At 36.8% G+C, this 16459-nt stretch overlaps 1 protein-coding gene across 3 annotated transcripts in view; it reads left to right on the top strand.

The window, feature by feature from the left end:
• Nucleotides 1–16459, top strand: part of PSMD1 (proteasome 26S subunit, non-ATPase 1) — a 97772-nt gene that overhangs the window by 66948 nt on the left and 14365 nt on the right. For all 3 annotated transcript variants that reach the window (XM_029225150.1, XM_029225151.1, XM_029225149.1), the window contains 5 exons: nucleotides 200–316; nucleotides 7473–7575; nucleotides 12820–12989; nucleotides 14719–14811; nucleotides 16239–16325. In XM_029225150.1, the coding sequence (XP_029080983.1) occupies nucleotides 200–316; nucleotides 7473–7575; nucleotides 12820–12989; nucleotides 14719–14811; nucleotides 16239–16325 (570 nt within the window). The remainder of the gene's footprint in view (nucleotides 1–199; nucleotides 317–7472; nucleotides 7576–12819; nucleotides 12990–14718; nucleotides 14812–16238; nucleotides 16326–16459) is intronic.

Genomic DNA, 16459 nt, shown 5'->3' with positions numbered 1-16459 from the left:
GTTGTAAGCTTCCTTTTCACTTACCATCAATTATATTGAAACTTAAAGCATACTCAGTTCTGACTGTTGCATCCAAGTAGTCTTAAATTAACTTGTGATTACAATGTTAGATGAAAATATTGACTTAGAAAGACAGTAACTAATCTGAAAATTTAGCTATATAAACTTTATTAAAAGTTTTTTTTGTTAATGCTTTCAGGAAGCAATTAATTTGCTAGAACCGATGACAAATGACCCTGTGAACTATGTGAGGCAAGGAGCTCTCATAGCTTCGGCTCTCATCATGATCCAGCAGACTGAAATCACTTGTCCCAAGGTGAGCAAACAAAAAAATTCTCTAGAAGAGAGCTGGTTCAGGCTTTTCTTTGGTAGCTTATCTTCTTTTGAGGACATTTCTACCTCAAATATGGTGTACACTGAACTCACAGAAAGTAAAGAGGTAGGAGAATAGGAGAACTTTAAGTATATAATACTCTTTGATTGCATTTTTTATAAATTTATGGTCACTTTGTTAATTCAGTTATATAGCCATACTTGAAAAATTAGAACTCATGGGTTGACAAAATCATAAAAATCAACTTGAATTTTTGCCTCCTGCTGTGCTTTTAAAATTTATTCAGTAGGATAACTTGTTCCTGTGATACAAGATACAAACTAAGTGGTCTATGATTTTTTTTGATCCATCCTTCTGAGGTAATAAAAACTTTATATAGTATATACAATCTCAGTTTAGAAATGAGTACATCCAGATTCTCTGTTAGAATGTCATTGCCCTCATTGGAGATCCCTTGGGCAGTGTTTCACATGGCTCCAGGAAGGCTTTCTTTCTTCTTTGACCCACATCTGTCCACAGAAACACTATTGCATTTTTTGCCCTTCTTGTAGGTAGGAGTATAATAGGCTCTCAGTGCAGCTTTGCCTGCCTCTCCCTCTCTCTCCCCCTCCCTCTCTCATTGCTTGTGCCTCAGTCAATAGCTATTGCCTCATAACTCATGTGTCAGATGTCAGTGCACAATGACCACTGATCATACTAGGCTCACCACATGCTCACCACATGGTCTCTCTGAAGCCCATCTCTAGGCTTAGCGTTAGTGGGAAAGACTTAAAGCCCAGTTTTCCCCGTAGAGAAATCCTTTTCACATATCCTTCTATTGATACAATCAAGTCCTCATATATACCGTGTGGATGACCCCATAACAGATTTTGAGGCACCTGTTTTAAAATTTCCTCATGATAGTCTCTCGGACCTCATTTCAGACTCTGGTAACTAATGTATCTTGGCACCTCACCCAGAACTTCTCATTTTGTTGAGAAACAGAAAGTGCATAAATCTTATTACATATACTAAAAATTACCATGTGTGACATGTTTAATAGATGTATATAGCTTACGCAGTAATTTCAGATCTTTAATTCTTAATTTAAAGTTAGGGCATTTAACAACCTTGTATAATTCTGCTCCTATATAAGAAACAGTCAAAGAAATTGACAACAGAAAAAGCCACTGGTACACTGTCTTCTGCCTCATTAAGCAGATTCATTTTTAGCAAAGTATCAATAGATAGACTGGGGAGGAGGAGGAAAAAAATTTCAGAACTCATTGATTGTTCTGTGGAGCTTTAATAGATTTCCTTTTCTGAGCAGTTGCTATCATTTTTGTTGCTGTCCTTTTTTTTTTTTTTTTTTTAATCCAGTCCTACTCTCTCCTAAAATCACTTTTAAGACTTATAAAAATTGGATTATTGCAAAAAATAGAATCAAACTTCTCATCCTCTTTTAATAATACATTACTTAATATATTGTATCTTCTAGAATATAAACATCTTTTCAAGCAGACCACATTTCTTTTTGGTTTTTGTTTTTAAATAGAGCAGTTATGAGTAGCTTTTGCATCTTTTATTTCTACTTTTGATCTTCTGTTGAGCTTTATCAGCTGGAGGTTATCCAGCTGAGTAATGTCATTAAAGAAGGAAGTTTGACCATGGAATGCACGTCCCCTAACAGTAATATATAGATATTTATTCGCTTTGACCTCTCATGTTGCTTTCTTGTTATATGTATTGTGAACATGACAAATGTTTTGCCATCTTCCCATCCTCTGCTATAGGGTTTCATTGATTTTATAACCATAAGCTCTGTACCAACAATGGCAGAGTACTTTGTAATGGGGGTGGGGTTAGGTTAGGGTAGGCTGTATAGTTTCAAAAACTTTCAACTATTTATTCTAATAAAACTTTTGCATATTTAGAAAATGTAAAAAATACAGCAGTTTAAATAATTAGTATTTTGTAATCATTCCATAAATTTTGTTGAATGAAGTCTTAGCTGATGTGAATATGTGGTGTACACTTGCATCTTCACATTGTATCAGAATCTTGGGTATTGATAAGAATGTTAAAACGCAGTTATAGCTGGTAGGCTGTGCCATTAATATAAACTCAATGGGGAAAGTTAAATGTGTACCCCAGTGACTACAAAAGCAAAAGTGTATACAACAAATGTTCTTTCTGGAAACACTATCCCTTAGAGTAAAATTGTTACTCACTTCATGAATCCTTAAACTTTAAGTTCTGTTTCATCGTTTTCTGCTCTTAAGCATGTGATCAAGAGCTTTGTAGACTATATATAGTTTATATCTCTCTCTTACCTGATAATTGCGAAGAAGGCAACATTGATATTCTGGGAATTCCCTGGCGGTCCAGTGGTTGGGACTTCGTACTTCCACTGCAGGGGGCATGGGTTCAGTCCCTGCTCCGGGAACTAAGATCCTGCAAGCCACGTGGCGTGGCCAAAATTTTAAAAATTGATATTCTTTTGGGGTGGTATGTGATATTGCTGAAAAGAAAAAGCTGTTAACGAGCTTGAAGAGAAGTAAGTTCTCAAGGCTACAGAGTCCTAGTCACAAGGTTACAAACCAGTCCATGAAAATGCCTTGAAATCAAAGATCAAGTGTTAATTTCATCAAGACTATAACCCCCTCCTCAAAGGAATACAGAAGGGACATTTCTCAGATATTTTGTGAGATTTTTAATGGAAATTTCCAAAGGAAATGTTTTTTATGCAGTCATGATCTACCTCACATCCTTTTACAGAATGCTGTCTTAACACTAAGCTCTACACATTGTGGTCTTAGCTTAACTAACTCCAGTACATCTTTGCTTTTCTTCTGCCAGTTTCTTGCTCACTCACTCTCACAAACATAGACCCCAGAACGTGCATACACCCTTGGGTGATTACAAACCCAATTTAGAAGGCTCTTAGACCAGAGGTTCAGAACCATTTAACTAGAATACTGTTCTTTTATAGGTCCTTGGAGTTATTTTGTCTCCAGAACCCAACTCTTTATGAAGGATCTATCTTCTGTTTTTCTTATTAAATGAACTCCACTGTTAGCAGTTATTTGAACATGTATATAACAAGTATCATATATAGAATCAGATAAAAATATTAAAGTGTAAGAATGGGATCCTGTGCTCCTCCTTGCCTAATATCATCTAGCCTGAGGCCTGTTACAAAGAAGCTTCTCCCACCACTGGCATGTACCCTTTTTGGAAGTAGGATCATATTTGGCCAAGTTTGATCAGCTTTTGCAGTTTTAAAATAAATCAGCATGAACGTTTATATTATAAGGTTTTATTTTACAGCATAACACATTTTTAAATAGTAATTTATATTACCATACTGTTGCCTTAAGTAAGACAGGGATTTGGACCCTAAAAGTGTTGGTGGTAATATAAAGAAAAGGCACAACCAACTACCATGAACAAAATAATACTAATAAGATTGAGGAGGGAGCTGAAAACATCACTTGGGATATTGATAGTGGGGAAATCATGATAGCATTGCCTGGAATCTTGAAAAAGAATAAAGATAATTTTCACATTAGGCATGTTAAGTGTGAGATTACAGCAAGTCAGTTGGATTTAAGATGAGAGCATAGGAAAAAAAACAGAACTAAAGAAAGAGATGGGAGCTAGCCCAGATAAATTATATAAGTTCATGGCCTTTATCTGCAATTCTAATTTACAGAAAGGTCTGAAAACTAAGAGTTTTGTCTGTCTTTAAGGACTCGTTTGGCTGTAAAATCTGAGCCAGTATGAACTCATTTATAGCCTTTATCCCATTTAGTAAACATTCATTTTGCTGCTTCAGAAATATTAACTTGGTTGATTACGGGATATTACCCCCACGCTCCACTGAGGGTATTGCATAACTTATGGTGTGTGCACCATGTCACCTTTCTAAATTCTGAATTCCAAAATTCTTCGGGCCTCAGTGAGTTCGTGGAAGGAATTATATACCTAGTTGAAGTCATAAGAGCTAATGTAATGTCATTGAAAGAGAAAAGGGAAAAAAAACCTCTAAAACTGATCCCTGATGTACAGCTTCATTTCTATATCCAGGAAAACAGGAAAAAAAAAAACAAAAAAAAACAGGAAGAGACACACCTAGGTGATAAGTAACCACAGAAAAGACGTTTACGGAACTTTATGCCCTTCTCCCATCCTTTATTTTTCTCGCTGACATAGAAGTATGGGTTTTGTTTTTTTCCAACAGTATAAGGTGTACAGAGTTAAAAACATGATGAGTGTTTTAAATGTAGGATTTGGAGAAGGTAGATTTTAGATAATCAGGCACAGCAGAAGGCATGGGTCACAGCATTGTCTGAAATTTAATTGTCTTTTCTGTGAGATTATCATAATATAAAATGGGAAATTAATATGATTTTCTCCTACAAATTCTAATTTGTTTTATGTGGGGGCCATACTATTCATAGCGATGAAATTGAGTCAGAAAATCATGATCCTTAGCCATGACTGCAATTAATTGTTTGTAATCACAAGCAAGCCAGTCATTTTACCTATCTTGGTTCCATTTTTCACATCTGTAAATTAGGCAGAGTAGACCAGATGGGCTCAAAGTCGCCTTCCAAATAAGATACTATCCTAACCTACTAATATAATAATTCTTTATGAAGAATCGTAATAATGAAAATTAAGTTACTGCTGCATAAGTAATAAAATGTGAGGAAAAATTTTTAAGTGATGAACAAAAACTAGCTTTTTAAAAGTACTAGTCTACTTAATATTGATTGGATAAACCCATTATGTATTTGCATTGATTTTTTTTTATTCCGTCTTTTAGTTTCACCAAATGTCCTGTTGTTTGGGGTGTGGTTTTATATTTAAGTTCTTCTTTATAATGTACATACAGTGCTTTGTCCAGCGTTTCTTTTTGTAAGTTCATGTAAACTTAGCACATAAAATTTCCATCCTATATAAGGTAATATAAGTGTTCATGTAAAATAAGTTAAGAATCAAAGGAATTTGACTTGTTGAACCAGAGTAAAATCATCAAACCTTAGGATTTTTAAAACTAGAAGGGAATTTTATGATGATCTTATCGTGCAGGGTTTTATAGTTAGAGAAAGTAAGATGTAGAGAAGTGAGTAGCTTGCTAATGGTCATATGCTGGGTAGTGGCAGAGTTAGTTCATTGTTTTCGCTATCACATTCTGTCGTTGCCTATGAATAAATAAGTGAGAACCATTTTAAGGAATATCATTTTGATAGCAGTATTTAGGTTGCAGAGAGGGTAGTCATGGAGGACTGGTTGGACTCTGCTCTGATATGGTAAGACAGCCATGCTTACTGAATCATAAAATGCCTTTTACACATTACTTTACATATGTATTACTTCATATAGTCCTTACAGCAGCCGAAGAAACTGAGACTCAGAAAAGCCAAGTAACTTACCCAAACAGCTTATTAGAGCAGAGGTGTTTATAAGCCAGTGTTGTCTGGCCCTATGTTACTCTGCGCTGTATCACAGTGTGGCCTCCCCGACCAAGATAAATGAAAAGGGTAAGAGATTCTGAAAGAATACGTAATGCAGATAAAATCATTATATTGGGAAACTCAAATTCAATATTTTCTGCCTTTGGCAGATTTGGGGAGCTCTGGTGATCATGTGCTTCTTGAACAAGCCGACTTCTTTCTGGGTGCTTACCATTTGAAAAGCACTTGGTGGGAAAATAGAGAAGTGTAAGACATGGAGGAAGCATAAAATATTTCCCTTATTGTCACCCAAAAATCAGGTATTTTGATGAGAACATATATTTTATAAATATTATTTTCTAATTATAGAAGTAATATATGTTAATTTTAGAAAAATACAGAAAATAATAAAGAAGCGAACAAAAATTACCAGTAATCCCTCCCTGAATGAGTCAACATGTATTCCATTTAGGTGTGTCCTTTTTTTTTAAGATTTTTTTTTTCCCTTTTTGTTTTTAATTAATTTTATTTTTGGCTGCATTGGGTCTTCGTTGCTGCGCGTGGGCTTTCTCTAGTTGCAGCGAGTGGGGGCTACTCTTCCTTGGCGTGCACAGGCTTCTCACTGCGATGGCTTCTCGTTGCGGAGCACGGGCTCTAGAGTGCAGGCTCAGTAGTTGTGGCTCGCAGGCTCTAGAGCACAGGCTCAGTAGTTGAGATGCACAGGCTTAGTTGCTCCACGGCATGCGGGATCTTCCTGGACCAGGGATCCAACCCGTGTCCTCTGCATTGGCAGGCGGATTCTTAACCACTGCGCCACCAGGGAAGTCCCTTGATGTATTCTTTTGGTGAGAGTAATTATTGTGATGTGTCCTCTGAAAATTGATGTGTGAGCATAATGAAAATCTTTATTGTATATGTGAATATAAATCCAAAATATGCCTCACACAGCTGCAGTGAAAGGTAGTTTGTTGTAAGGTAGAATTGAAGGACTGTGCCGATTAGGAAATCTGTAGGTTGATGGTGAGCAGAAGAGGTGTAATTCAGAGTTCACTGAAAGCCTTAGTGTTCACTTGAACTGTTTAAGCCTGCTGACTAACAGTGGTACAATATGAAATCACACTCAGCATTCCCCTGAGTCTGAATCATCCACTGTGGAATGAGGATTGAAAACAGAGCTGGTGCTCCCATACCAGAAAAGTCATGACATCCATGATTTCAACCATGGGACTGTTCTGCCTTCAAATCCGGTCCAGAACCCTCTCTTTTTTTTTTTTTTTTTTTTAATAAATGTATTTATTTATTTTTGGTTGTGTTGGGTCTTCGTTTCTGTGCGAGGGCTTTCTCTAGTTGCGCGAGCGGGGGCCACTCGTCATCGCAATGTGCGGGCCTCTCACTATTGCGGCCTCTCCTGTTGTGGAGCACAGGCTCTAGGTGCGCAGGCTCAGTAGTTGTGGCTCACGGGCTTAGTTGCTCCGTGGCATGTGGGATCTTCCCAGACCAGGGCTCGAGCCCGTGTCCCCTGCATTGGCAGGCAGATTCTCAACCACTGCGCCATCAGGGAAGCCCAGAACGCTCTCTTTTTGAATGTTGTGAATCAGAACTCAGGTTTCATTGCATTTGAGCGGTCTATTCCCCGCTCGAAAATGACACAGCAAGTGAATAGAACTAGACTATAATTGGTTTTCTTGTTCCTTCAGGTGAATCAGTTCAGACAGCTGTATTCGAAAGTCATCAATGATAAACACGATGATGTCATGGCCAAGTTTGGCGCTATTCTGGCCCAGGGCATACTGGATGCAGGTAAATGTTTTAAAATCTTCCAGATTAATTTGTCTGTTTAAACTAAATCTAATGAAATATATGTTCTAACTATATGACAATGTAGAAATTGAGTCTGGGACAAATTACTCCTGGAGAAAATTTGGAGCCTGTAGTTCATAGAAATAATTTAGTAGAGTTAAAACTGCAGACTATTACGGTTTGAATCCCAGTCCCTTTACAGTACTAGCTATATTTCCCCTCTTTATGTCTGTTTTCTTGTTTCGTAAGGTCTACCTCATAGTGTTGGAGGATTAAAAATATATGTAAAGCAACTAAAACAGTCTCAGTCACTTAGTAAAGTGCTCAGTGAGTGTTGGCTGATTTCTTTTCCTTTAATTTTCTTAGTATATATCAGTTTTAAACAAGTTGACATTGGAAATTTTTTGAGGAAAAAATTAGGTTTTAGACAAACTCTAGCAGCTAAATCATCCTAAAATAAGATACATGGAATATTTGCCTAGTAAATGCATAGCACACTGTACCAACTGGCTCCTGACTTCACATTCTTCACCACTACGCTATGGTTTATTTAGAAAGAGATGGGCTACTCTTTCAAGATAGAATGGTGTGCTTTAGTACCTTGGACTTGGGGTTCATTCAACCTATTCTTTAACTGTTATTACTGGTGATATCTCACTCAGTAGGGTAGAAGGGAGGAAGCATAACTATTTCATTCAAGTGTGAGATTCTTTTTCTAACTGTACCCTAGGCATGTAGAATATAATCTTTTTCATTAATCTTTGCTAATTTGGAAGGTAAAACGATGTATCTCAAGGTTTTCATAGTAATTCTATTACTAGATGAGCTTTTCTAAAACTTGTTGGTTATCTTAATTTCTTCTAATAAAAACACTGTTAGCCATATTTATTGCAAACATTCTTTTATTGGTCAACTAGAAATGTGTTTATATTTCTAGTGAAGGAAATCAGAGAAAGAAGCTGAAGTTTTTGATATCGTAAGTTTTTTTGTTAACCTTGTCAGGTTTTGTACTTAGAGTATTTTTAGTCATATTAAGATTTTCAGCATCCTTATTTTTTAATTTTAGGTAATCTCCCTTATATATAAGGCTTTTTAAAAAAATCTGTCTCCTTTCTAATTTGATTATATTATCTTTTTCTTAATTAGATTTGCTAGAGATTTCTCTTTTTGTTTATATGCTGTTGCTAGTCTTTTTTTCCCCTAAATTCTTTATTTTTGCTTGACTCTTATTTGCTTTTTCTTTCTTAGAATGTTGGTGCTGTTTTCTAAATTTTTTTAAATTAATTTATTTATTTTGGCTGAGCTGGGTCTTAGTTGCAGCACGCAGGATCTTCGTTGCAGCATGTGGGATCTTTAGTTGTGGCATGCGAACTCTTAGTTGTGGCATGCATGTGGGATCTAGTTCCCTGACCAGGGATCGAACCCGGGCCCCCTGCATTGGGAGCATGGAGTCTTAGCCACTGGACCACCAGGGAAGTCCTTGTTTTCTAAATTTTTGAGGCAAATACCCTTCTCTTTTAATCCATTTGTCTAGTAAAGTTTGTTCTGTTTTAATTTTCCAAGAAGTTGAGAGTTTTCTGCTTAAATTTTTAGTGTTTAACGTACAATTTATATTTTTCTCTCTTTTTAATTTAAAGATAGGTCGTTGCAGCTGTATATAAATAAAGACAGTATTCCATAGATACTTTAGATGAAGTAAACCATTTCAGTTCTTGATGGTATTCTCTCCCATGTATAAATGATACAGACATTGACAATGCCATAGTTTCTCCTTTCTCATTCTTTGCCACCTTCCAAAATTTTTACATTGTCATAGCTCATAACATTTACATACTCTTGTGAAATCATAATTCTCACAGTTTAGTCTTAGTTTCATATTTAAAGGGATTCAGTGCTCACCACCATTTCTTTTATTGCTGCTTCTTTTTCCAAGGTATCTATACTAAGACTTAACACTTAACTGACTGGATTTTGTCAGTCTCTAGTTTACATTCGGGTTCACTCTCTATGGGTTTTGATAGATGCGTAATGATATGTATCCACCTTTACAGTATCATACAGAATACTTTCACTGCCTTAAAAATCCTCTGTGCTCTACATTTTCATCCCTCCCTCCCTCCCCACCCCCGCACCCCCAATCCCCCGGCAACCACTGATCTTTCTGCTGTCTCTATAGCTTTAGCTTTTCCTTTTCCAGAATGTTATATAGTTGGAATCATACAGTATGTAACCTTTTCAGATTGGCTACTTTTGGTAACTGGTTTTTAAATAGGATTTAGAAGTAACATTTTACTACTCCATAATCTTTTATGTTTTCTTTTAGCTGCTAGTTTTTGAAGTTTGTAGTTTTAGGCTTCAACCCTTTACTCATTCTTTAGTACTACTAAATTAGAGTCATTTGTTAAGAAATTGGGGAGAGAATAATTCTTTGTTTTAGCTTTATTCTGCCATCTTTACTAGAAGTCCTCTCTCTGGTTTCCCCTCCTTCCTCTTTGAGCCCTTCTCTCCTTCCATCTTTTTTTTGGGGAGTGTCTGTTTGATCTGTGGTGCACCAATCAAGTTTTGATGCTTCTTTCCATTTCTCTTTTTAGTGTCATTAAGTACATGAAAGTCGTGTACTGCCATATTTGCTATTAGGAGCATAAGATTATTTTCTTACCCTTTTTCACTTTGCTAATATCCTTTCTTCCTGGAAAACATTTCTGCAACTGCATTAGAAAAAATTTTAGTCCTGTAATTTATCTCTCAGAAGTTAATGGTAGTAGAGAAAACCTGGAGAGGGCAACTTCAAAAGAATGAGTAAAGTTTATGAGAACTCACTCAATGATTTGGTTTCTTCAAGGAGAAAAGCTGAAGATTAAGAAAGTTTATGGTGAAGTTTGTAAAACTGTGCAAACACTATCAATAGAATAAACTTGCCCTTGTTTCATATTAAATCTCAAACTATTAGAACTAAAGGCTAGTTTAGTTTCTAAGTGTGAAGAAGATAGGTTTCATTGAAATAAAAGAAAATTCAGCTTCAAAACTTAGATCAAATATCACATTCTCTAGGAAGCCTTCCCCCCTCTTCTTCTACTGTATTCAGCCTCCACCATGTAGGTGGGCCTAGTACCCAGTTATACCTAACATAATACTTTTGTGCCTTATTTTAATTATCTAATTATCTGTCTTCACTAGATTGGAGGCTCCTTGGAATCTTTTTCAGTATTTCAAAATTTTTAATATATTGTAAGCATTCTGTGAATGTAGGGTTTAGAATAGGGAAGAATATAAGTAGACAGTAAAAGTATAACTCATTCCTGTTGGAAAAACACAATTAAAGTATACCTGATTTATTTCTAGGTAAAATCTTAAATGAAATATCTGTAGAGGGAGTATTAAGAAAATCTAGGTTATCTGGTTGAACAGTAGAACGCTGATTCTTATAAAAAATGCTTTTTTTGGCTTAGTAAAGTTAGTACTCACTTCCTAACTCCAAGCAAAACATGAAGGCAGGACTTCCCTGGTGGCGCAGTGGTTAAGAATCGGCCCGCCAATGCAGGGGACACGGGTTCAAGCCCTGGTTCGGGAAGATCCCACATGCCACAGAGCAACTAAACCCGTGAGCCACAACTACTGGGCCCACGTGTGACAACTGCTGAAGCCCATGCACCTAGAGCCCGTGCTCGGCAACACGAGAAGCCACCGCAATGAGAAGCCCGCACACCACAACAAAGGGTAGCCCCCACTCACCGCAACTAGAAAAAGCCTTTGCATAGCAACAAAGACCCAACACAGCCATAAGTAAATACATAAAAAACATGAAGGTGTCTGTGTGATACTGAGATGAAGAGAAGTGAAATGTGAGCAATGGAAATCCAGAATTGGAATTCATATTAGGATGGTGACTAGGCACAAACAAGCCTTATTTTTATGGGCTATATTATATAAACTAAAAGATTCGTGTCTTAAAGTTCTGGGGTCCAACACTAACACTGTTACTATAGGCCAGAGGCTGCAACACAGCAGCCCATGGGCCATACCTGCCTTAAACACGTTTTTGCCTGCCTAGCAAAATTTGCAAAATTTTGTCCGAAATCCAGATTCAAGTGTACTCTTAAAAACAAAATTACATAGTGACCCTGGATCTAACACCCCTAGTAACATGTCCTCTTTAAATATGACACGACCTTTTTTTTTTTTTTTGCAACACGCGGGCCTCTCACCGTTGTGGCCTCTCCCGTTGCAGAGCACAGGCTCCCGATGTGCAGGCTCAGCAGCCATGGCTCATGGGCCCAGCCGCTCCACGGCATGTGGGATCTTCCCGGACCAGGGCACAAACCAGTGTCCCCTGCATCAGCAGGCTGCTTTCAGTCCAACTTTTCTCATTTGTTTACCTGACCAGTTCCTAAAGACATTCAAGTTTGCAACCCCTAAAGCCTCCTAGAATCTCAGCTTTATGAGGTCCCAGTAGAGATCTTAGCTAACTGATACTTGGATCTTAGTTCTTGTTTACTAGCTTTCAAACTGTGTTTCTCTGCACTCCCTCAAGGGAAAGTCTAGGGGTTGTGGAAAGAGGTAGGTTTACAGGTCAGATTCAAGCCCCAAATCTCTTCTGATTTAACAGAATTAGCTCTGATTTCATTGTTTTACATATTGTGCTTCCTCAGAAAATTTTTTCAGTTGAATCAGGGATTGGATATTAAAATTTTTCTTTTGTTAGTGGTAGTGCTCTAGTTCAAATGCTCAAGTTCAAACTCTCATTTTGCCAATGGGAAAAAAAAACTTTTAGAGGTAAAGTGATTTGTCCAAGATCACAAGGCTAGTTAATCTTGGAGCTGCCTGCATTCAGACATGACTAAAGCAGAAAGAATAAAAATAAGCAAACAGTATTTACCTCTTGTCTCTTTGCCACTGTTTACAAATATGATATGTACTAAAATTTTACTTTTTGTTTGCAGATTAAAAGCCAATGTACAATATAGATTAATATTTAATTAAGCATACACGTTCTGATATCCTTCAGGCTTAGTTTTTGAAAAATGCCTACCTATATAGAAAGAAGTTCTAAATTACCCTTAGTCCAGTATTTCCAATTTTGGAGACCCTAGATAGCTCATTGGCTAACTAATTCCAGTGACTTCATATTAGATTTTAGAACTATACTCTCAAAATAATCACCAAATTTTTCCCTAGTGTAGTACTTAGAAATCTTTATTATTGCTCAGCTAGATTCATGTTTATGATTTCTCTCCTTTTCTACAGGTGGACATAATGTCACAATCTCCTTGCAGTCCAGAACTGGGCACACCCATATGCCTTCTGTGGTTGGCGTCCTTGTCTTTACCCAGTTCTGGTTCTGGTTTCCTCTTTCACACTTCCTGTCATTGGCTTATACCCCTACGTGTGTCATTGGCCTTAACAAGGACTTAAAGGTATGTTTGTGAGACCTCAGTTTTATATTGTATCTTCACCATATCCTATTTGCCACCCACTCACGAGGATTTTCATAAAATCTTAAAGATTAGTTGGCATCTTATTAATAAAGTATTTTCCCTTCAGACTGAGTCATCACCTTATTGAGAGGAGTGTGTTGGTGGAAGTTTTGAAAATCAAGTCTTTTTACTAACTGCGTAACCTTGGGTAAATCAATTGAGAGCGATTGGTAAGAGGGGGGCAAAATATTAAAATATGCAAAGGATTTATAATCACTGATGAATTTTATTTAATATTGAAGGTCTGTGAGAGCTGTTGTAGGATTTCATGCAGATAAATGACATGATGAGATTTGCATTTTAGAAACATTCTGATATCAGTGGAAATTTGTTACAATGCTATTGCAATAATCTGGGCAAGGAAGACCTAAACTAAATCTTATTAAGGAAGGAAGGTTTGAGACAGGGATATGTTTCAGTGTTATGTGATGCTAGAGCATTTGATGGAAGAGAGGATTGTTGCTAAAGGGAAAACAAGATAGGAGGATGTCCGTTTGGTAGTGGCAGAAAGCAAGACCAGCAGTGAGGAGCCAGGGACACTGACAGAAAGAAACTAGTCACTTAAGTCAAAGACTTAAGGTGATACATTCCGTGTCATCACACACTATCCTTTTTTTTTTTTTAATGAGATTTTTGCTTATGTCTTTTTTCTCAGTCCTATGGCCTGATGAATCACTTTCTTGGTCTTGCATCCTCTCAGAGGCTTTTTGATCTTTAAATAACTCTTACATTTGGTCATCGCCATTGTTAAAACATTCTGTTAAGTTTTCAGAGTGGAAAAATTTTAGGCCAAAAAATGGCTGGTAAAGATTATTTCATTGAATTGATTTTTTTCAGTATAGCTGTATAGCCAATTAATTATCCTCTAAGTGTTTCAGTATTAAACTACTCACATTTGTAAATATTGAGCAGTTTTATCTCTCAGAGCAAGAATCTTTTGTTTTCCCAATCCCCAACATTTAACATTGTGGTTAAACATACTGTATAATCTTTAGGGACTTCTTCCTCTGGCACACAATTTTATGATCTCTGTTTCCATTCCTTACAGTGAAAGTGGGATGGAAAAGACAAGATTGCTTGTCCTAGTAAATGTGATGCTCATTACCATTCTCTTGGGTAAATAGAGAAAAATTCAGACTAGAGAACTTTAAACCTGGTCAATAAGTAATGCAAAGCCGACTTTTCCATTAGGCTCATGCTAGACTCTTGTAAGGTGTGATTATATGGTGTAGAAACTGTATATGGATGTGTATAGGTTGTTACTGTGGTACAAGGAAGGGACATGGAAGTTAGGAATGCAGGTTAGATAGATGACACTTTACAAAGAAGGTAACAGTTGATCTGACGCTCACACTGTGAGTGGGACTTAACGCACTGAAGCAGGATGTGCGGTCAGTAAAAATGAAAGGGATGCCTGTTTAAAGGCACAGAGCTTGAAGAAAGTATAGGGAACCACAGTAGTTCTGTAAAGCACCTCAAAACTAATTCAGTGAAAGAAGAGAGATGCCTTTAAGGGAGGAGTGGTAACATAATTGAATAACTGTGTAATTTAGCCAGGATTGAAACTTCTGGCAGCCCTTGGCATCTGTATGCTTGTTAAGAGCATAGAGTACTTAAATCTTGATTTTGATTATTTTAATAGAGGGGGGGAATTCTCTTATTTCTTCAGATGCCGAAAGTTCAATATAAATCAAACTGTAAACCATCAACATTTGCATATCCTGCCCCTCTGGAAGTACCAAAAGAAAAAGAAAAGGAAAAGGTAGGTTTTTTGCTACTTTGAGCACCATTTGTACCTATATAGGAGCTGCTTAGTGTTTTACTTGGGTTTGTTTTAAATATTGTTATGTTTTAAAGTAGGTATTTTTAAAGTAATACTTCTCATAGTAAAATCCAACGTTACACAGGAATATAAAGTGAAAGCCCTTTTCTCTCCTGGTCATCCAAGTCCCATGTTGCAGGAATCACAATTTGTGAATCCCTCCAAATGTTTTTTCTGCACATAGCTATACTTTTTATACCACAAATCAAATTATTCTGTGTGCTGTTCTGCATCTTATTGTTTTCACTTTAACAATTTTTTTAAAAAACTTTCAATGTGTATTGATCTCTTTTTCCAAAGCTGCAGAGCAATCCCTTTATGTATATATCATTGTCTTACCAGTTCTTTATCTGATAGACATTTAAGGTTATTTCTGATTTGTCACTGTTACAAATGGGACTGGAATAGAGTTTTTATACGTGTATATTTGTGCACTTGTACAAGTATATCTATAGGTTAGGATCTTAGATATGGAATTGCTTGATCAAAAGTAATGCACATTATTTTTATAAGTGTCAACTAAATTTCTTTTCAAAATGGATATAACCAATTTATACTCCTCCCCACAAGCATGAAGACACTCATTGATACGTGTTAAGTTAAAGTATGGTGAAATTGAGAGCTGTGCTTGCCCCTGTAGTTTTCTCAGTAAAATTACCCTTTATGACACTTGAGGTTTAGGAAAATGATTTTTTCCCTCAAGAAAATGTTCCATATTAGCCAGTTGACTATTTGCTGTAAATGTTATAGTTAAGTAGGGATAATTATATAACTGACCAAATTTGCGGGTGGTAGGTGATGGTATCCTTTGACAACAGTATCTTGTTCATCAGCTGTGTTTCAGGGCCCCCTCCCTTTTGAGTCTAAAACAAAGGCAGCTTTACACCATTACTGCCCAGCCTTTCGAAGTACCTGTTTCACCTTTGATTTCAATGAGACCCATCAAGGAGGATAATTCTAGGTTAACGACTCACCCACTGTGGATTACCATTGTAGGGCATCTAGTCCAGTGAGAGATCTTTACGACCAGGTTTGGAGAAAATTTTTGTTTTCCAGTGCTTTCCCTATGAAGTAAAAAAGGATGTGGCACCCAAATCTCTACCTTAGAAACTTATCATAGCAAATTCACATCCAAGGTATACTACAGATGAAAAAAATTAGAGTTATATTGGACACAGGCCTCTAGGAACTAAAGATTTACCTGATGACTGTAACAGTAAGTTATCTTTATATTCCCAGACTATTTTGTTCTTTATGATACTTACTACCAGGAAACAGAATAGTACTGTAGAACTGAATTCTCATTGGGCTTGTACATTTGCGTGTAAGTAAGGGATTAAAATGATTTACCCTGTTCACTCCTCTAGGTTTCCACTGCTGTGTTATCTATAACTGCCAAGGCTAAAAAGAAGGAAAAAGAAAAGGAAAAAAAGGAGGAGGAGAAAATGGAAGTGGTAGGTATAACTTGGTGGTCATATGGGTTGATGTAGCTTTCTCTGTCATGGTCCAGATTCTTCCTTAGTTGAACATTGTTATACCTTGCTCTTGGCTTCCTTTAAATAATTATCCTGTTCCAAGCATGGAGACT

Source organism: Monodon monoceros, unplaced genomic scaffold (genome assembly GCF_005190385.1).
Source record: "Monodon monoceros isolate NGI ecotype Baffin Bay Population unplaced genomic scaffold, NGI_Narwhal_1 Super_Scaffold_16, whole genome shotgun sequence".
NCBI lineage: Eukaryota > Metazoa > Chordata > Mammalia > Artiodactyla > Monodontidae > Monodon > Monodon monoceros.
Note: the sequence above shows the minus strand (reverse complement) of the source record. Positions and strands in the feature narration are given on the sequence as shown.